The 22432-nt window shown below is 37.7% G+C and overlaps 2 protein-coding genes across 7 annotated transcripts in view; one reads left to right on the forward strand and one right to left on the reverse strand.

Annotated features, from left to right (window-relative positions):
• The first annotated feature begins 286 nt into the window (after positions 1–286).
• Positions 287–11080, forward strand: LOC126999935 (biogenesis of lysosome-related organelles complex 1 subunit 6-like). The gene is made up of 5 exons (XM_050863109.1): positions 287–900; positions 1579–1761; positions 3433–3520; positions 4233–4319; positions 8568–11080. Exons 2-5 carry the CDS (start codon positions 1592–1594, stop codon positions 8700–8702), a joined length of 480 nt encoding a protein of 159 aa, XP_050719066.1. The 5' UTR covers positions 287–900; positions 1579–1591; the 3' UTR covers positions 8703–11080.
• Positions 11081–11559: 479 nt separating this feature from the next.
• LOC126999934 (SAP30-binding protein-like) overlaps positions 11560–22432 on the reverse strand; it is an 87591-nt gene continuing 76718 nt past the window's right edge. For 2 of the 6 annotated variants that reach the window (XM_050863102.1, XM_050863106.1), the window contains exons 3-9: positions 21928–22015; positions 20969–20995; positions 20120–20241; positions 17669–17821; positions 14730–14840; positions 12570–12790; positions 11928–12076 (exon numbers count right to left, since the gene is read on the reverse strand). In XM_050863102.1, coding sequence (XP_050719059.1) covers positions 12590–12790; positions 14730–14840; positions 17669–17821; positions 20120–20241; positions 20969–20995; positions 21928–22015 — 702 coding nt within the window. In that variant the 3' untranslated portion in view covers positions 11928–12076; positions 12570–12589. Of the gene's footprint in view, positions 12077–12569; positions 12791–14729; positions 14841–17668; positions 17822–20119; positions 20242–20968; positions 20996–21927; positions 22016–22432 lie in introns of all 6 variants that reach the window. The other 4 variants (XM_050863103.1, XM_050863105.1, XM_050863107.1 and 1 more) reach the window with 4 other exon arrangements.

Below are 22432 nucleotides of genomic sequence, written 5' to 3' on the forward strand. Positions count from 1 at the left end.
TCGTGACCTGCCATTAAAGGCCACATGCATCACAAGATAGCTTTATGTGACCATGGAATTTGAGTTTGTTCATACAATCTTCAGTAATGCAATTAATTGAGCATTTTCACACCAACCCTGGCAGAGAAAACGAACTTGTGACCGAGCCTCTTATTTATCTCTTTCTCTTAATGTCATGAAAACCTACAGATGATAATTTTCTAGCTAAAATCCATTAACTAAAGCTGTGAAACAAATTACTTATCATCTGGCTTCGACTTACGCAGCTCTGTTGTTGTCTGGCCGCGCATGAGCAGATACCGATGTTACTAATTATTTGTCGGTCGACTTATTTCGCACAACACCGTTACAAAGACGCAACTCCCTTCCGTCAACACAACTCGTCTCAAAATCAGCTGATCACCTAAAAAGAGAGGCCCACAGCCTAACTAGCCCCATAAAACATCCACGAAGAAGAAGAAGAAGAAGAAGAGGAAACAAACAAAAGAACAGAAAAGAGAAATGCAGAAAGAAAAGCCCAAAGTAAGCTGAAGTGAAGAAAACAAAGGAAAGGAAAATAGAACAGCCAGGTCAGTGGAAGCAAAGTGAACAGACAAACAGCTCAGTGCAGGGTGAAGTATATAAGAGTACGTAATGAAGTAACTAAGAGTGCGTAGTGAAGCATAGAAGTGTGAAGAAGTACCAAGGAGGACCTAAGAAGCGATACAAAGCCGGACAGCCCAAAAGGAGAAGCTACCACCGCCCCTGCCCAGACCACCAGGCACCAGCAGCCCCCTGAAAACACTGAAGACAGACCAGCTCCCACGCCTGACACCGCCTGGCAGGACACCAGCAGGACGAGCACCGGGCACTGAGCAGGCTCTTTTAAGCTATCATAAACCTTCAACACCACTACCACAGGTCTGCTGGTATTTATCCATCCTATGCCATTGGAGTGTTTTAACCTGATAGCAGTGATGGGCCAAATTTGTGGCTTTACCGTGTAGCAGCGACGGGGCAAATTTGTGCCATGATTTAACCCCCCAAAATAGATGATACATAATCTGATCACAAATGCTTTGATATAATGGAATGGTTTGTGTGAGGGGTGATTTTTTCTCATTTTTCTCACTTGGAGGGACCATTAAGAAACATGATCCCAGCTGCTACCGGGTTAAGGCCTCGGTCATTAGTAAGTGAATATATAATAACCATGATATGACCAATGCCACCTGTGGTTGGTTTCCTTGTGAGTAACAGTCGTTGATAGCTTTGTAGAAGTGATCTAGAGATATGGAGTGTGATGATGCAAAGATTTTAGATATATGGCAAGGCCACAGTGTGTCCTACATAATATGTAAGTTTCTTTATTGCATGTGACACGGACAAATTAGAAAGAATAACCATGTTTAAATGAGTAAACTTACAAAGTGACTTTCTTCCTTTTTAGTACAGTATTAGGAATGTCTGATAGTGTGTATTCTTTTACTATTTGAAGATTTGTTTTAAAGTAATAATTGGGGAGGTCAGTTTTACATAAAAGCAGTATGAATTTACTTTCAGGATGACATTTGTTATAACTGAACTGTTTGTTTTCAGGACAGTCTTTGTTATGGAGCCTGAATTACTTGTGCGACGTGAGTCACTGGACAGGAGTGACAGTCTGGAAGGTAAAAATGATACAAAGCAAATGAGTGTGCCATCCTTACACTTGTTAACTTCACTGATCTACAGTCACCAATGCAGTCTACATCACATAGCAACAAAGTTGAAGGAACTTTTGTAAGTAAATTTACCATTTAAAGGATATTCTTTAATTTGATCTATGGTTTTATCCTAATCCCTTATGCAAGAGTTACCAACATCTTCATTCTTTCATCCCTTTCACTGGTAAACTCTGGAACAGTCTTCCTTTGTCTGTATTTCCTCCTGCCTATGACTTGGACACAAGACAGGAGTATCAAGACAGCTCTCCTACCACTTATGACCATCTTTCTGCCACTCTTACTGCAGCAGCTCCAGCGGGCTTTTTTGTTTCCTTTTTTATTTTACCTTTGAGCTATTGCACTGGATAAGGAAGAAGAAAGAAAAAACAAAGTTGGAAAATGAAGAGTGTGGGTTTATTCAGTCTTATAAGATAGGAAGAATTAAGGTGAATTTCAAACATTGTTTCCCCATTTGATTTCTGATGAAAGTAAATCTTACTTATACTTCAGTATGAACACTGATATTTTTGAAAAAAAAAAAAAAAAAAAAAAAAAAAAAATCCAAAGCCAAAAAATGCAACACCTATTTGAGGACTGAAGTAAGACTAGAGTAAAACTGTTGGTGGCATCCACACTGCTGGATTTGTTCCATTCCCAATCTGGTCAAGATATGTTTTGAATAGATTGTGACTGGAGCATGACTGGACTGTGACTTGACTGTTATTAACAGTGTGGATGCTCCCATTCAAATACATACAATAATATGTGAGTGAACAGTGAATGAACTGTGACTTGATGTGACTGTCATAGTGTTATGAATCGGGCTTTAGTCAACCCACATTCTCCCCTTGTATGTGGACACTTGAGTGATGGTCTAGTTATACCGTGTCCCCTCAGTAGTCAGTACTCATGCACAGACATACATACTTGTATTCAGGAGATGCATATCAGTTTACAAGGTACTTGTGTAAACTTGTTTGGTTGAATGAAATTACATGAGTAACTTTCAGAATATACTCCAAGTATCCAGAATTTTTGCTTATCTAGCACCTCTGACTAAAGACAAAGATTCAAATGATTTCATCTTTAAAAATAATTAGCTCAACTATATATAGAAATGGTTTGCAGAGGTAATCCCTGGAAAAATAGCACCATGATATTAATGAAATACCAAAATTTTTCTCTTTACTACACTCCCACATGACCTCTGTGTGTAACGAAACACATGAAAAATTAATCCAGATAAGGAAAGGTTTTGCTGGCGCCAGGGATCAAACCCATGACCCACGAGACGGGAGAGCCACTCCTTAACCAGTCAGCCAAAGAGGTACCTCCCTTGCAGAGTGAATTATGGGAGGCTCGCCCATCGGGCAAGTCGTTGCACTACATTAATTCATACAAAAAAGGAATAAAAATAAATATCATAATTAATGGCTGAAATAATGCATAACTAGAAACAGGTCATGAAACATATATTGTTTAAATGCAGTTTGTTCACCTTTCTGATATTTTAGTCTATTTCAGTGTTTTGAAACCAAAGTGTTAGGGTCTTGGGTTAAAGTTTTCTGAAAGAAGTGGCTTGAGGTAACACTCCTAAGTTTGTATTGATGGAGTATAGTTGAAATTATATAATAAAAAATAAGTGATGTAAACACTTCATTCTTTACATTTTTTTTTTTTACATGACAGCCATATATTAACCCAAATTTACAGTGTTATCTTTAATCAGTTTTATTTTATTTTCCAGGCAAAATCAGGAGGTTTTGGTTGAAGGAATGGAGAGTGAAAATGAAAGATTCAAGATAGCTGGTTCTACTTTCAATTTATCAACAATGGTAAGAAAGCTTAATATAATTTCACAATATATATATATATATATATATATATATATATATATATATATATATATATATATATATATATATATATATATATATATATATATATATATATATATGTGTGTGTGTGTGTGTGTGTGTGTGTGTGTGTGTGTGTGTGTGTGCGCGCGCGTGCAGTAATATCTCGTTTTACGAGTGTCTTGCTTTACGACTTTTGATTTATTAGCAACAACAACAACAAAAAAAAGCACTAAAAATGCCTTGGTTTACGAGCAGTGACTTGGTGTATGAGCATCCTGTTTTTACAAGTTGAAGACACAAACATGGGTTCCCTTTGTTCACGGCAAGATGAGAGTGCTTAGAGCGGAAAACAATGGGAATGGGGTCTCAGTTCACTTTGTGCACTTGCAGAGGTAGCACCTGCCTGCTCATGTCTGCTTACGTTTGTGCTCTAGTGTGTGATATTTATGTTTTTAGCACTAAAGTGTGCGTTCATTTTTGTTTATGAGTTTTTTTGGTTAGTGAGCAATATTTTGGAATGAATTAAGCTTGTAAACGGAAGTATGACTGTATAAGGCTTTTGGAACCAATTTCTGATGTATGGCAGGTTATGACTGTATTGGGCTTTTAGAATCAGTTACTGAAGTAGGGAAGGGTATGACTGTATATCAAAACATTTGTCTTCAAGTATATATTTTTTGTTCTTCAGTTTCAAGAAATGTCTATATATAATCAGAAGTTGATCCAGCTCAAGAGCGAAATGACTTCTATTACTGAGAGAACTTCATGTCTGAAGGTGAGAGCGATGTGTTTAGTGTTTTTTTATATTCAAGCAGGCTTTATGTAGGGACCTTTAATAACAGTAAACTAGCCAAGCCCATCTTCATTGAGCTGTGAGGTCACAAAATGTGTGTGTGTGTGTGTGTGTGTGTGTATTTACCTAGTTGCATTTACTTAGTTGTAACATGTGGGAAAAGAGCTATGCTCATGCTGTCCCGTCTCCATATCCACTCTTATCCAACTTTTCCTTAAAATTATGAATGTTTCTTGCACAGACCACCTCCTCAACCAGTCTATTCCACAGCTCAATGCTTCTATTTGGGAAACTAAACTTTTTCACATCTCTCCTACACGTGGTCACCCTCAACTTCTTTCCATGTCCTCTTGTTCCTCTCTTGTTCCACACACACAGGTCCTCTCTGTCCAAATGCTCCGCTCCATTCGCCACCCTGCACACCGCTATCAGATCCCCTCTTTCTATTCTTCTCTCCAGGGTTGTGAGCCCAATGCTATTGAGTCTCTCCTCATAAGTCCGATCTCGAAGTTCTGGTACCATCTTAGTTGCCACTTTCTGCACTCTTTCCAGCTTCTTTATGTTTTTCTTTTCGTGAGGAGACCAGACCACTGCTGCATACTCCTACCTTGGCCTTATCGTTGTGACTATTATTTTCCTCATCATCTCATCCAAGTACACAAATGCCATCCTTATGTTCCTCAGCAAATTTAGAGTTTGTCCCGTTATCCTGTTGATGTGTTTGTCCGGTGACATGTTCTCTGAAACAGTCATTCCCAAATCTTTTTCCTCCACTCCTCTGTATATTGTCTCACTTCCCATCTTGTAATCATATTTACATCTTCTGCCACTCCTACCAAAACTCCATTTTTTACATTTCCCAAGGTTGAACTCCATCTGCCATGTACATACCACTCCACTCCCATATTCTATCCAGGTCCCCTTGCAATGCCTCACAGTCCTTCACATTATTCACACGTCTCAATAGTTTTGCATCATCTGCAGACAAACTCACATAGCTGGACACTCCATCCACCATATCATTTATATAAACAGCAAACATTATTGGTGCCAACACCGAACCTTGTGGGACTCCACTCATCACAGGGCACCAGTTGGAAACCCTGTCCCTGCTTATTGTCCTCATTTCCCTGTTAGGTAGGAAGTCCTCCAGCCACTTAGTCAATGTGTGTGTGTGCGCTCACACGCATTCATGCATGTGTGTGGGGGAGGACGTGCATGAGTGCATGTATTCTTACCTGATTCTGTCATTTTTACAGGATTGAGCAAGGCTTGTATGGTCCCAAGTTTTAAGTCATTTTGTTCATACATTTTTTAAAGTTTTTTGAATGCTTTTGACCCATAAAACTTCATCTGGTAGTGCATTACATTAATCAGTTGCTAGATAGATAGATAGATAGATAGATAGATAACTTTATTGTCAGTTTGCAACATAGCAATGCATACAAATTGAAATTCTTTGTGGCTAGAGCTCCATATTACAATAAGTTCCTATAAAAGATATAAAATTACTAAAAATGTAAAGTTAATAGAAATATAAAATTACTAAAAATGTAAAGTTAATAGAAATATAAAATTACTAAAAATGTAAAGTTAATAGAAATATAAAATCACTAAAGATGTGAAATGTTTCTTCAGCTACACATAAAAACACAAAAAAAACAAAATCAATCACAGGGCCCACCACACTTTCACACATTCTCAAAAGTAATTTATCACCCAGTCACTATCATCTCTTCAAATGATTAAAGAGTACGATGATTTTTGGTACAAACGATTTTTTATATCTGTCTGTGCGCTGGGTGGGCAGAGCTAACCTTCTGCCGGACCTAAGGAATGTGTAGCAGGAGTGGAGGGGATGGGTTACATCTTTCAGGATTCTGTCAACCTGTTTCATTGTTCCTTCATGATAAAGCTTGTCGATTGAATTTACTTCTGCACCTAACTTCCTCAATTTCCCTACAATCCTTATAAGCATTTTCTTTTCCCTAGATGTTAATCTACCAAACCAAGTGGTTAAAGAAAACTTTATTATTGACTCTATAGTGGACCTGTAGAAGAGACTAATTATCTTTTATCTATGTGTAAATTTTTCAAAATGCGTAAAAAATGAAGCCTTTGATTGCATTTCTTCACTATCATGTTGGTATTTGCGCTACCTTTTAATTCACGGTCAATCATAAAACCCAAATATTTATATTGTTCCACCCTCTCTACAGATTCTTCCTCAATTAAAATGGGACCAGGTATGCGACGTTTTTTTAATCTATAGTCAATTAACATTTCTTTGGTTTTCTTAATGTTTAGTTCCAGAAAATTTGATTTGCACCAATCAGCGAAAAGGTGAACCTGGGCTAGGTACTCATCACATTCGTCATTTGATATTTTACCAACAATTACCGTGTCATCGGCATATTTTATTATTGTGCAATTACTAAAAGCACTTCTACAATCGTCTGTGTATAAGCTAAAAAGGACAGGGGACATGACACAACCTTGAGGGGCTCCTGTTTTAGTCACTATTATTTTGGACTTCACATTGCCCAGCGTGCTCTGTTTGGGAAACTGCATTTTCTTACATCCTTAAATATTTTTGTGCTGTGTCCTCTTGATGTTGATTCCTCATATGATATATATTCACTTATTTGTATATTCTCTTTCCTGTGATACACTTATGTAATATATTCATATTTTCTTTCTTTCTTCTCTCATCTTAGATTGGTAGATTCAACTTTTCCAGCCCACATAAATTTCTTAGGCTGGGAACCCATCTTGTAACAACCATTTGTGCTCTTTCAAACTTTTATTTTTTCCATACTCTAGAGTTGGCCTTATAAGCGTTTCAGTTATCTTTCTTAACCTATTTTCATTTTCCATATGTATATGTGACAGCAATTTTTTTTTAAACAAGGGAGACAGCTCAAAGGCAATAAAACAAAAAAGCCCACTAGGCGCTGCTCCAACAAAGTCAAACAGAACAAGAGACCAAAAGAGAGATCAATTTTGGGAGAAGTGTTGTCTTGACATTCCTCTCTTGAAAGAGGTCGTCATAGGCAGGAGGAAATACAGACAAAAGAAGGCAGTTCCAGAGTTTACCAGCATAAGGGATAAAAGAATGAAGATGCTGATTAACTCTTGTATAAAGGATCGGGACAGTATAGGGGTGAGCAAGAGTAGAAAGTCGAGTGGAGCAGGGCTGCGGGAGAAGGGGAGGCATGCAGCAAGCAAATTCAGAAGAGCAGTCAGCATGAAAATATCAGTAGAAGATAGAAAGAGATGCAACATTGTGGCAGAATTTAAGAGGAAGGAGACTGTCAGTAAGAGAATGGGAGTTGATGAGACAAGGAGCCTTACCCTCCATTCTGTCCAAAAGGGCTGTGTGTGTGGAGCCCCCCACACACAAGATGCATACTCCATACAAGGGCAGACAAGGCCCTTATATATGGACAGCATCTGTGTGGGGGAAAAGAACTTGGCGGAAATGATATAGAATGCCCAACCTCGAGGAAGCTGATTTAGTAAGAGAGATATGAAATTTCCAGTTAAGATTTTGAGTTGAGGATAGACCGAGGATATTTAGTGTAGAAGGTGACAGCGGAGTGTTGTTGAAGAATAGAGGATAGGTGTTTGGAAAATTGTGTCAAGTTGATAGGTGGAGAAATTGAGTTTTTGAGGCATTGAAGGACACCAGGTTCCTCCTACCCCAATCAGAAATGATAGCAAGGTATGAGATTAAGCATTCTGCACCCTCCAGTTGGAAGTCTTGTAATTCCTGTTGGGAGGGTCTTCTGTTGAAAGGGAATAATACAGAGTAGAGTTATTGGCATACAAATAAATAGGACAGTTTGTTGTGAAAGGAAGATCATTGATGAATAACAGAAAAAGAGTTGGAGATAGGACAGAGCCCTGCAGGACACCACTACTGATAGGTTTAGGGGAAGAACAGTGACTGTCTACCATAGTTGAGATAGGATAGCTGGAAAGGAAACTGGAGATAAAAGTACAGAGAGAGGGATAGAATCCATAGGAGGGCAGTAATGATCGCTAACCCATATGGACAGACAGCCTACAATGGCTATAGGCTTTACACAGTTCACTGCTCGATTAAACATACTTTTCTGTCACATTATGTAAACTGGGTATAATTTTACATACAAGACTGCACACATTAATTTGGTAATGCACATAATGAGCATATATTTTATATGGATAGATATACATGTATTCCAGAAGAGAGCAATGCGACTTCAGCAGCAGCAGCAGCTGAAAGCACTTAACCAGGAACAGGAAAGGGCACGTCAAGCTGAGCGGGAGAAGCACCTGATTGCTCGGCCAGTCTGGGCGACACAGCAAGATGATCCATGAGTTTAATAAGCTTAAGTTAGGTAAAGACTGGGGTGGACAATGCACTCTCTTATTATGTTGATCAAACTATTCTGGGTAGTATCTGATATTTTTAACACATGGTATTTTCAAGCCCTATTATAATGAATGCTTCATATAAACATTAGCTGTTTATCTCTTAAATTGCTGAACCAGAGCAACAGGATGGCCATTTTTCATTATTGCTCTCTTTCCATGCCTGGACCATTTCAAAATATCTGTAGCTCTATTCTTTTTGCTGGTCATGGAATCAGAATCAAATTAACTATCAGTGTAATCAAAAGAAACAAAGTACCAGCTCTCACCAAATGTATTTTGAGTTCATTACATAATGCTAACATCTGAATGAAAAGTGGAGCAAATGATCTGTTGTCATCCTGTCCTGGAGAGGGAGCAGTAAATGGGTGTAAAAATGGGCCCAATTTCATCTTGGTGCAGACTGTTTCTGTGGACTTTTGAAGAAAATTAAAAGAAGGTGGTGAAGAAGAGTTAAAGCTCCAGTCATTTCTTTATACTCTCTTGCCAGAGTGAAAATTGTGTGATGTATTTTTGGCAAATTGATTTTTCTCCATCACTTTTTCTTTTGTGTTTGTTGATGGATCAAGGAAGTCATTCTGCCATGGTGCTGTAATCCTATATAGTGTGTTCTTTAATGAAAAGTAAGCATAAAATGAATGGACTGTAGTATGGTTCAATGGACATGCATTTAACTTTTTTTCTACCCCAGGAAGTACCTATACATAAAAAAATGTATTTAAATTAATATATATATATATATATATATATATATATATATATATATATATATATATATATATATATATATATATATATATATATATATATATATATATATATATATATATATATATATATATATATATATATATATATATATATATATATATAACAGCTAGCTGTTAACATTAGCATCCACTATCTTTTTTGGTTTAGCTGTTTAATGTTAGTAAAGCTAACACTTGTTTAGTGGATTAGTGGTTAGCAAAACTAAACTTTGTCAGCCATGCCCACCACTGGTGTTTCATGCACAAAATACAAATACATGAAGAAACTTGTTTTGTGATATGTTGATCTGATGTAAGATGTCAGCTAATCTAAATTATCTTACTGTTTGTGTGTGTTAAAAAATCCTTGTCTTAGATATCTTGGGAACATACTTTCCTTTTAGAGTTGTGTCATGTGGTCAAGACAGGCCATAACAAATTTGCTGTTTTTGTATGACCATGTTATGTAAAAAGTATTTATTTACACCCTTATCTTACCCAAGTGCCTTGTTCAGCTGGATGTTGACAATAATGAATGTCTTTCTTCTTTCTCCTCTGCCATCCTTACCACATTTATGATTCCTCTCAGGCCAATGTCCTTCTTAATGCTGCCCAAGTATTGGAGTCTTTTCTATCATCCCCAACAAACAGTCTGTCTCTACTTCATTCTCTTGTATGACATTCCCACATATTCCATCTGCCTCATCCTTATCATTAGCTGTCTTCTCATTCCAGTCATTTATAATGCTGCCTCTTCATCATTCTTGGTGTCCACATCTTTGCTGCTTCTATCCAGGGGTGTGGAGACTTGAGTCAGAGTCATCAGTTTCCTGCTTTTGGCTAGTCAAGTTAGTCGGTAAAATTATCTCTGAATCCGACTCCTTTATGATATGTGTAATGTTGTGTGGCTAGGCGTGGTATGGTGTGTGGTGTGGCTAGGTTTGATTTGTCCACTACATTACTCCAAAAGAGGGGAAGGGGGAGGGGGATGAAGTCGAAGTTGCAACTTTAAAATTTCTTGGAAACGGAGTTGAAATTTGATATATCCAACTCCACACCCCTGCTTTTATCACGCTTCTCATATTCTTGCAAATCGTTCAGCTTACACATCCATACATTACAGACCATACAAAGCATTTCAACACTGATCTTTGTTTTCATACCCATTACTAATTGGATAATATACTTTTCATTCTTAGATAGAATATTCTTACTCATAGTAATGTGATCTCTGATATCTCCATTACACCTACAGTTTTCAAGCACCAGACTTCCTAGATATCTGAAACTTGCTACCTACTTGACTATTGTTCCGTGAATGGTGACAAGCATTCAATCATGCTTTCTTTTTTGTTACTGCCATGCACTTTGTTTAGGCCCTGTTGATCTTCAGCCCCTTCCTTGTTCATTCTTTATCTAATTTATCCATTGATCTATAATTTTTCTTCAGAATCTACTGTCAACAAAATGTTGGCATACCTGATGTTTTTGTTCCACCAATTGTAATCTCATCCATATCCTTCATACCACCCATAACCGCCTGGCTGTACAACAAAAATAAATCTGGCAACAGTATGTATTCCTTGCCTTACCCCTCTTTCTATGTCAATCCAGTTGTCTTACTGTTGCCCACTCTCACCAACACACACACACACACACACACACACACACACACACACACACACACACTAAAGGGGAAGGATAAACTACAACATATGAGTCAGTTATTCTGTGTATCAGTGAACTCACAAAACTAAGAAAAATACATTTATCTATCTATATCTCTGATGCCCTGCTCCCTCACAGGAACTTCCCTCCAGGGGGTGGCTGCAGCAGAAGTGTCTCTATCTCTCCCTGTTCTGGCACTCCCTCTCAACACCCTCAATCCTGCTGCTTCCAACTCTCTCGCTCCAATACTCACTCACCCTATTGATCCACTTCACAGGTGGTCTTCCTCTCACACCCCTTCCCTCATACACTCTCCTCACAAATTCATTCTCCTTCATTCTCATCACATGTCCAAACCATTTGGGAAAATATATTTATATTTAGTATATAATATATAGTTTAATTACGGGAAATACTTTGTATAAGCTTGTAAAAGAAAAAAACATACATCAGTATGATTTCTTTCCAGACACATAGTTGACTTCACAAGTCTATGTTTTCAACTGGTATACATAGTAACCTGAACTTAATTTACCATTTAGTCCTCTAAAGGACACTGAATGTGGTTACTCCCTTACTGCCTGAAGACCCTTGGTGACAAAAGGATTATCCAGCAAGGACTTATCATATTCATAGAAAATTATGAAAGAAACAAATATGACAGAAGCTGTGGCAACACATTTCTCTGACTACATAAAGAATCTCAATCTACTTTGTCTTTTTAAGGCTTCCAAATGCATCAATAGTTGTTTTAGTTCCTGATGGCACTGATGTGAGAGTGGGAGGGGCTACCAAGGGTTTCATGACACTTGTGGCTGGGCCTCCCTGGTCAAATCTAGATTTGCGTTTCTTAGCAGCTGATTCTTCTTCCGCTGGTTTCTTGGTCCCAGATATGATGTCAACCTGTTAATAAAGAAAAAATAAATGGCTGATTTACTTATGTTAATTAGCATGCAGAGCTACAAATGTGTGCACCCAGGTTCGATCCCAGCTCGCAGTGGGTGACCACCTCTCAGTGATTCACCCTCACATTTAATTATTTTGGCTTATGGCCAAATTTAAACAAGAATCATTATACAGCACTGCATAGTCATCTGTGTGAGGGAGGCTATAGTGACTGTCATTCACCATGGTCTGATCATCAGCTGAACTTGAAGTCACCAGATTAACACTCATCATATTGAGCTTTGTGCTCATTGTTCACTGATATCTGGGTATGGCTGGAACCTTCTCATCCACATACTAATGAGAGGTGGGATACAACCCATAACTGGTACCCATTACCCATTGTATGCTCGGTAGACAGGGGGTACAGATGAAAGGAGACTGCCCATCCATGTGTGAACACACACACACACACACACACACACACACACACACACACACACACACACACCGCTCTGGTAGCTCAATTGGCTAGAGTGCCGTGCTGCAAGGCTTCACGGCCAAATAGGTGGTGGTTCGAGCCCCGCTCAGGCCGGATTCTTTCCGTTGATTAGGAGTGGTTACTGTTCTCCCTTGAGCAAGGGGGATGGGATGTGTGGTGTGTGAGGTCCTGGCAGTACCCAGAGATCGACGATAATGAGCATGCACTTGCTCGTGTCGGGAGGGTACCTGCTGGCGAAAGCGAGTCCAACTCGTGATCAGGCTGTGGTGAATTATACACACACACACACACACACACGACTATTATGGAAGCTGGAAAATAGAGGATTGAAAGGGAAAATGAAAAACTGAATGGAAAGTTACTTAAAGGGAAGAGAAATGATAACAGTAGTACAGGACATGAAATTGGAATGGAGAAAGGAAGATAGTGGGGTGCCTCAAGGATTGGTACTGGCACCAATACTTTTCCTAGTATATATAAATGATATGCCGGAGAAAGTAAATAGTTACATGAGCTTGTTTGAAGACGATGTGAAATTGCCGAGACACATAAGAAATAGTAAAGACTGAAATTCTGCAAGAGTACCCAAATAAGACTTGGGATTGGAGTAAGAAATGGGAGATGGAGTTTAATGTGAAGAAATGTCATGTAATGGAAATGGGAAAGAGTGAACGGAGACCAAAATGGACATATAGAATGGGAGATGGAGAAATATTAAAAGTTCAAGAAGAGAGAGATTTGGGAGTGACAATACAAGATAATCAACAGTCTGAGAGTCATGTTAATAGGATATTCAGTGATACGTATAGAATGGTAAGAAATATAGGAATGGCATTCCATTACATGGATAAGGATATGATGAAAAAGATAATAACCACTATGATTAGACCAAAACTGGAATATGCGGAAACTGTGGTCACCCCATAAGAAGAAACACGTAAAAAAACTAGAAAAAATACAAAGGATGGCAACGAAAATGGTTCCAGAACTGGAGGGATTGTCATATGAAGAAAGGTTAAAGGAAATGGACCTGCCAACATTGGAACAAAGAATAGAAAGGGGAGACCTAATACAAATTTATAAATTATGGAATAAAATGGAAGAAGTAGACAATGAGGAGTTACTACTACGAGAAGGAAGAAATACCAGCAACACACGAGGACACGGTAAAAAATTGAGAAAAGGAAGATGCTTGAGAGACAAAGAAATATAGCTTCCCGCAAAGAAACATATAGGTTTGGAACAGACTAAGTGAGGATGTAGTATCGGTGAAGAGTGTGTACAACTTTAAGGAAAAATTGGACAGATGCAGATATGGAGATGGGACCACATGAGCGAAAGCCCAGGCCCTGTAAAGCTACAACTAGGTAAATACACACACACACACACACACACACACACACACACACACACACACATAAATAGCTCAGTATTTGGAGACATATAATTTGTTGCAAAACATCAGAATGGCATTTCATTATATGGATAAAATATGATGAAAAAATCATAATGGCAATGATAAGACCAAGACTGGAATATGCAGCATTGATTTGGTCCCCCCACAGGAAAAAAGATATCAGGAAGCTGGAAAGGATACAGAGGATAGCTACCAAAATGGTACCAGAGTTGTTGAATCTGCCATATGAGAACAGATTGTAGGAAATGAAATTGACGACACATGACGAGAGGAGACGAAGAGGAGTAATCATGTATGAAGAATGAGATAGAAATTAAATTTAGGAAAATATGCCTTAAATTAATAATAATTATTCATGGGGAAAAAGTAATAAACCTATCGTTTTCAGGCTTGATGAGGAATGTTGCATAATAATAAAGTTTATCAAGAAAACGTTCAGGGAAAGCACAGCAATATTATAAAGCTCAATGAATCTCCCCCTTAATCAGTTACCATATCCAATAATAAACCAACCACAAACAAACCACATTACATAACCTGATCTATTATTGTTGTCATTATTCATCTTCACATTCCTTGGAAAGAACACAGAAACTGAGAAGAGGTAACAGCCCAATGGTAATGTAGGAATCCTTAAGAACACCAACAAATAACATTGGTAGGATTCTCCCAGCAACTGTAGTTTTCAGTCAGAACAAGACAATATCAAATTAATATCTCATTAACAATAAGATAATTAGTAAACTACTGACCTTAGTTTTGTCTTTTCGTTCCTTTTCTCTCTTGTCCATTTCTTCTTTTTGTACTCTAGCAAGCTCATCATAGTAAGATTCTTTACCCCAGCAATGAGGATCAAACATATCCTGAAAAATTAAGTGTTATCAGTGCTGATATATACAAATAGAATCATAAATTTAAATAGCCAAGACTAAATTATCTAATTGCTTCCCTTATAACAAAATACCTAGACTTCATCTGCAGATAGTGTAGGTGTCCTTGAAAGTGTAGTACAGCTGTTATGTGCCTCCATGGTAGATGAGTGATTAGCATGCTGGCAACACGTATGTGTGTGTATGTATATATATATATATATATATATATATATATATATATATATATATATATATATATATATATATATATATATATATATATATATATATATATATATATATATATATATATATATATATTATAAAGCCACAGCATAAAATGAAAGTAACTTACAAAATTTGGTCAGTGTTTTTGATAGTGTATGTAAAAGGAGAAAGATGAAAGTAAATGTCAACAAAAGTAAAGTGATGGTTTGTGAGCTGAGTAGAAGTGAGGTTGTGGATTTTGTATGCCCATATAGAGTGGGAATTGAATTTGAAAAAGAATGCAAAATAATTTTGAATGGTGAAGAAATGGAGGAGGTTAATGAGTTTAACCCCTTCACTCCAGCGACGCCGACGTTGGCGTCACCATATGGAAAGGGTTAGTCCTCTTCTAAACCTCTTAATCCTCTTCTAAACCTCTTAATAGGAAGTGGAAGAGGATTAAGAGGAATTTAGAGGAGGATTGAGAGGTTTAGAAGAGGATTAATCCTCTTCCATTTCCTCTTGACCCTTTCCATACTGTGATGCCGACGTCTGCATCACGGATGGAAAGGGTTAAGCACCTTGGATCAGTTATGTGTAAGCATGGTGGTACAGAAGGAGAGACAAGAGAAAGGGCATTGCAAGGAAGAAAGGTGGTAGGGTCTTTGAGACATATCATGAATAGCAGAAGTGTGAGCATGGATGTAAAAAGGGATTTGAGAAATACAGTAATAGTACCAACCCTAACATATGCAGGTGAAACATGGGCCTGGAATGAAAGTCAATGTCTAGAGTGCAGGCAGTGGCAATGAGTTATTTGAGGAGTGCATGTGGTGTGAGTAGAATAGATGGAATGAGTAATGAAAGTGTGTATGAGCATTTTGGAATGTGTCATGTGGGTGAAGGGAAGAAGTGTGGAGTGGTGGAAGAAGTGAATTGACAGACTTTAAATTGGTTTGGCCACATGGAGCTAATGGAGGAGAGTAAGATGACCAGGAGGGTGTATGTGCGTGAGATAGAGGGAGGGAAGGTCAGAGGATGACCTCCAGTGAAATGGAGAGATAGGGTGCAGGAGTATATCAGAGAGAGGGGTGAAAGATCCTTGAGAAACTTTGAGCAGGCAAGGAGGGAGTGTCTGGATAGAGAAAGATGGAAACTCTTCTACCATGGCCATCCCCTGGTGGGAGCTCCTAGGAGCAGACTTCAAAGATGAATATATATATATATATATATATATATATATATATATATATATATATATATATATATATATATATATATATATATATATATATATATATATGAGAATTGGGAGAATAATGATCAGAGTGAGTGGGTACTACAATGATTGGTTTCATATTTAAATTGCAGTTAGATAGGGTTCTAATTTATATCATTGCCATATAATACCTACAGTGGGGTCCCATGACTAACATTTTCTAACTAACAATTTCAAGTCTAGCGATAGGGTAGAAACTGTCCCAAATTTCATATCTAATGACCAAAGCTGCAGAGCTTGCAAAAATATTCCCATTGGCTGGGAGGACTGAGTGGACAAGTTGTGTCAAGACCTGAGTTGTTGCATGGGGAGGGTGGGCACCAACCCTGCATTCAGTTGACCTGTTAGTCACACAATATTGTCCAACGTTACATGACAAAGCTAACAAGTTTTGCCAAGATGGCACCATTAGCCAAGTCCCCGGCCAAGTTGCTAAACAGGGGGGGGCTGGTGTTTCATTGTTATTGCTGTTGATGAATTTTTTGTTCAACTATGATTGCTGTTTCCAGTAAAGGGTTGCCTATTAGAGCTGTTGTGGGAATATTGTGAGGCAGCTGTAGTGTGGGATGCCATTTTTGCTATGCTCAGATGATCCACTATTCCATTTGGTTCACCCCCCACCCATAGGGAGTTGTGTGCCTAAGAGGTCACTGAATGCAAGTGTGTGACGTTGCCTCTATTGCCCCATTTAGCTCTGTGAACCCTGAGGACTTTACTGGGTTCAATGATCATGAACTGCTGCAATATAAGAGGAGTGAATTGCTGAGGGAGGCTGCAGCATGTATGGCTGTGCAGGAGGGCAGTGATGGTGGTGGCCGTGATGCGGGGGTCTCAGTAAATTGATGCACTCCCAACTCATGACTTCATTTTTCATTAGAGAGCACATTCAAAGCATTTAATGGTAACTTTTTGTTGCCTTTCCCTAGTAGTAGTTATGCTTATATATAAATGCAAGTGAAGTTGTTAAAAGCAAGTGAAATTGAGCAGAATGGAAATCAACTTCCAAAAAGTTTTTTTTTTTTTCACTATTTAAAGATTTCCCCTAAACTAGCCCTTTCAGAACTAGTGATATTTTTTCAATTTCTTACAGTAATATTACTAGACATGAGGCCCCACTGTACAGGGATGAAGTGATAAGTAAAGTGACAACTAGAATGTTGGAGAAGTGTGTTGATAATGATGGAATGGAAACATTTAGAATTATAATTGATTTTAGTTGTAAATTTGATGAAGTGCTGCAAACATCGTGTTAAAATTATTATATGTTTCTAGATTAAATCCTAACATATAAAGGACTCGATTAAACACCTAATTATCTTGCACATGACATTACCAATGGATAGTTGCTGCCCATTTCATCCAGCTGCAACAGATCTATCAACTTCTCATAAATTCCAGGATTCCGGAATTCTTTGTTGTTTTGGATCATAACGTTATAGTCTTTGTTTCCTCGTCGAACTTCATTTAGAAAGCGAATCACCTTTTCCTAAAGAAAACAAAAAGTAAAATTAGTCTACTATAATGCTAAAATAAATAAAGTAAAGAAGTAACTAGTGCTATAAAAAGCTTTCAAGTTCAGAAAAAAACATTCAAATAAATCTTTATTAAGTTTTTACTGTATTGGGGAAGATATATTGAATGAATAGCAAGCAAAGTGGTGTTATATCAGACCAATCATATGAAATTTGAATTCCATTTACATGATTTCAATGGGTGCACCTAACATCTCCACTCAAGTGATACAAACTTGGTGGAGGAACTGATTTTGTGTCCCGAGCGAGGGCAGTGCACCTGATCAGTAGCCTTTCTTGATTTTTTTGTTTATTTATACATGACCCAGGAAAAATACTAGAGTTAAATCAAAGTATGTGCTTATTTTTGTATTCATTCATACACACTTATAATATTTCTAAGGTTTCTGATTCACAAAACTGAGTGAAATTCTTGTGTAATAAACACTCACATAATCTCTGCGACTAGTAAAACTGAAAGTAATAATGCAAGTTATGCCTCCATGAAATAAGCGTAGAGATATATGTGAAAGGTCATGAAAGTCGGAATAAGTGACATTACCTGCTTTGTGTAATGAAAACATTGTTATTAAATGAATCTGATACCTGCTACATGGTGCGGGCTGCTGCTAGACATACGAAAACATCAAGTGACTTAGTGCGGGAATTTTGGATGTGAAATGTTAATGCAAAGATCATGCCTGCACATACATGGGATCTTGCCGTATGCGAGTCATATTCATTGAAGAAAGTACAGATACCCATGTATGAATAGGCTGAAGGGCAGGGCAACACCGTCATCCCAGAAAACACAGCCATGGAGACGAAAATCATGTGTAACTTTAAGTAAAAAGTGGTATGGCTTGGAGAGGAACAAAACTACATGTCTGCCCCAAATATTTCAAGTAATGGCCGTTCCCAAGCACACCCAGATCCAGAATACTTTGTTTACAATGACTATGGAAGAGCACCCACACCCAGAATAAAGAGTGTCAAGCAAATCAGGTCTTTAACCATCAGTGTAGGTATATATGTGGCGGTGTTTTGGTGCTGGCTTCCGACGCCTGACCGCAGTTGTCGTACAATGATATGAACGTATTTTCATATTCTGATTCTGTTTTTTATTCAGTGTTTTGCACAAGAAAAAGAATACTAAAAACATTAGACTTTCTGGAATATATTATTCTTTATGAAACCTTACATTACCTCCTTTTGGTTAAGAACCGTACTGAAACCACGGCTTGTGTGGAGATGTTAGGTGCCCATTTTATATGTGCAGTGTTGAGCGGGGTGTATTGTGACAACTTTTTTGGGGGGTGAATGAGACAGTCAATATTGCATAGTTGTTTGATTCAACATGCTTTTCCTGTTGTGCTCATTAAACACAGCTAGGCTATAACTACAAACTTTGTATTTACAACTTTTCAATAGGAAGTTGTTAAAAGCATATAAATCCATTCTCCCTAAGGGTAAGATTTCTTACCCCCGCGAAATTTTGTGTTGAAAAACCAACAGTGTTGGTAAATTTACTCTCCTGAAGTCATTTGAGATTTTAGATGTATTATTTTTTGCATGTTGATTATTAACCCTTTCACGCACCATGACGCGATTCACGTCAAAACAGAATTGTCTACATTTGAGCTTTTGACTCGAATCGCGTCAAAAATGTTAAAAAATTTGCCAAAAATAAAGTATCTTTCAGAATTGTGTCAATTTTTTTTGCGTCAAAGATCCAAGCTACACCTATAAAGTAAACTAATTGTCAACTCTCTCGTGCCATTGGATTTGAATTGATAATTGGCCATGGTTTAGTTGCCTCTCAGCAGGCAGCCTGTGAGCGTGACTGTCGTCCCTTTAAATGTTTTTATCAGAGTCGGTAAACTTCGCTATTTATTTGCATTTTTTGATATTTTTTTTCTCTCATAAGGCAGAATAATCTCTCCCAAAACCAATGATATATAATAATGCCAGGAAAAAAGAATACTCGTGGGTGAAATCGATAACATGACAAAAAATTTCGCCACATGGTCAGGCCATTCCGTGATCATACAGTCCTACAATCAATCACATTAGCATTTCTCTGACCTGTTAAATAAGAATTCTCTACTGTACATAATAAAGCTGATCAATATTGTTAATCATATTATATTCCAGCACCTCTCTCTGTGTTTTCATCAACAGTTCCCTTTCAGGGCAATTTATTTCTACTGGTGGACTGTCAATCTTCTACCCTTAAATCTAGAAAGGGAAATAGAGGGGATGGATGGACATACCTGTAAGCGTGGTGGGCACTTTCCTGCTGGTGTTGGTGGTAACTTTACTCCATAATTATTTACTTTAACTTTATCATCATCTCCTTCATCAGTTCCTGTGTCCATTGGCTCCGAGTTAAGCACTAAAATACAATCAATCATATTAGCATTTCTCTGACCTGTTAAATAAGAATTCTCTACCATATATAATAAAGCTGATCAATATTGTTAATCATACTAGAGATTAGATTATAGAATGCTCTTTACTTTTCATTATCATTATTATTATCATATGAGACAAATTAGGTAGAGAGGGAGGAGTGCAGACACTATTGGCTGTCTGTTCAGCAGCTTTCAAACACCTGAGATGCCAAAAAAGAGAAAATAAAAGTGAAAGCAATGAGAAGAAGAAAGGGCTGATTATAAAAGATTATAGAAGTGGGTACTGAATTCGATACTGTTTGCTGATGACACAGTGCTCATTGCAGAAAATAAAAGTGACTTACAAAATTTGGTCAGTCTTTTTGATAGTGTATGTAAAAGGAGAAAGCTGAACGTAAATGTCAACAAAAGTAGTGATAGTTTGTGACTGAAGTAGAAGTGAGGTTGTAGATTTTGTATGCCCATATAGAGTGGAAATTGAATGTGAAAAAGAATGCAAAATAATTTTGAATGGTGAAGAAATGGAGGAGGTCAATGAGTTAAGTACCTTGGATCAGTTATGTGTAAGCATGGTGGTACGGAGGGAGAGATAAGAGAAAGGGCATTGCAAGGAAGAAGGGTGGTAGGGTCTTTGGGACGAATCATGAATGGCAGAAGTGTGAGCATGGAGGTAAAGAGGGATTTGAGAAATACAATAATAGTACCAACCCTCACATATGCAAGTGAAACGTGGCCCTGGAATGAAAGTCAGAGGTCTAGAGTGCAGGCAGTGGAAATGAGTTATTTGAGGAGTGCTTGTGGTGTGAGTAGAATGGATGGAATGAGTAATGAAAGTGTGTACGAGCGTTTTGGAATGTGTCATGGGGGTGAAGGGAAGGAGTGTGGAGTGGTGGAAGAAGTGAAGCGATAGACTTTAAAGTGGTTTGGCCACATGGAGAAAATGGAGGAGAGTAAGATGACCAGGAGGGTGTATGTGAGTGAGATAGAGGGAGGGAATGTTAGAGGACGACCTCCAGTGAAATGGAGAGATAGGGTGCAAGAGTACGTTAGGGAGAGGGGGGAAAGATCTTTGAGAAACTTTGAGCAGGCAAGGAGGGAGTGTCTGGATAGAGAAAGTTGGAAACTCTTCCGCTGTGGCCATCCCCTGGTGGGAGTTCCTAGGAGCCGGCATCGATGATACGATGATGATGATATAGAAGTTGGGGGACAGAAGGTAATAAATATTTTAGAATACAAAAGTAAACAAACCAAAAAATTAAGTAAAAAGTATAAATAATTAATTGAATGTGAACATATGTAACAATTTACAAAATACATTATTAAAAAAGCATAACAAATAAATAAAACTAGATAATTATATCAACTATATATCACCAGAATAAAATGATGAATACAAGTTACCTACTAAGAATCTGGTTTGCCTTACACTTGAAAGAGTGAACGTCCCTGGCAATACAAGGTTCATCACTCAATGAGTTCCAAAGATCAACATGCAAAAGTCTTACTAAACAAGTGATGGCCAGCGAAGCGAACCACTGCGAGTTTGATTAAATAAATGATGGCCATCATTTAAAGGTTAAAGTCGTAGTTTCCAAAAATCTATCGACGATGTCAAGTGAGGGCTTTGTGTATTGTGTATCATGCAAACAATTTTAGCAAGTGCTTACTTTCATCAGGTTCATGCTCATCACTTTCTCTGTCCAAATCATCTCCATCTTCTTCATCTTCATTTGCATAAGACACCAATCTGTTGAGCTGAAAATCTTTTATAAATATGTGACTTATTAAATAATTAACTGATACTAACTTAATAAACTCTGTGTATACAGCACAACTTTCTGTTCAATAAAAAAAAAAAAAAAAAAAAAAAAAAAAAAAAAAAAAAAAACTCATGCAAACTATTAAATGTCAACAGAAAGAGAATAATGAATATTTTTTCAACCAACCAGACAATTTTGGCAATTAAGGGTTACCAAGAGTGTCAGACTTGAAATATGTAGGTAGCTGTAGTGTGGTCCCTACAAAAAAAAATATGAACAAGACTGAAAGAACACAAAGAAGCTGCAACTAAATCTGTCAGATTTATCTTACAAGAGAAGACTGGACTGATTGATAAGCTCTGGCATGGCACTGAAACAGCTCGGAGGAAAGAGCGTAAAAGTTGGGGCTGCC

This window comes from Eriocheir sinensis, chromosome 17 (genome assembly GCF_024679095.1).
Source record: "Eriocheir sinensis breed Jianghai 21 chromosome 17, ASM2467909v1, whole genome shotgun sequence".
NCBI classification, from domain to species: Eukaryota; Metazoa; Arthropoda; class Malacostraca; order Decapoda; family Varunidae; genus Eriocheir; species Eriocheir sinensis.

Coding starts and splice junctions, on each gene's coding strand:
- LOC126999935 (XM_050863109.1), top strand. CDS start 1,592: ATGGAGCCTGAATTACTTGTGCGACGTGAGTCACTGGACAGGAGTGAC. Junction 1,762..3,432: donor ACAAAGTTGAAGGAACTTTT/GTAAGTAAATTT, acceptor TTTATTTTCCAG/GCAAAATCAGGAGGTTTTGG. Junction 3,521..4,232: donor CTTTCAATTTATCAACAATG/GTAAGAAAGCTT, acceptor TTTGTTCTTCAG/TTTCAAGAAATGTCTATATA.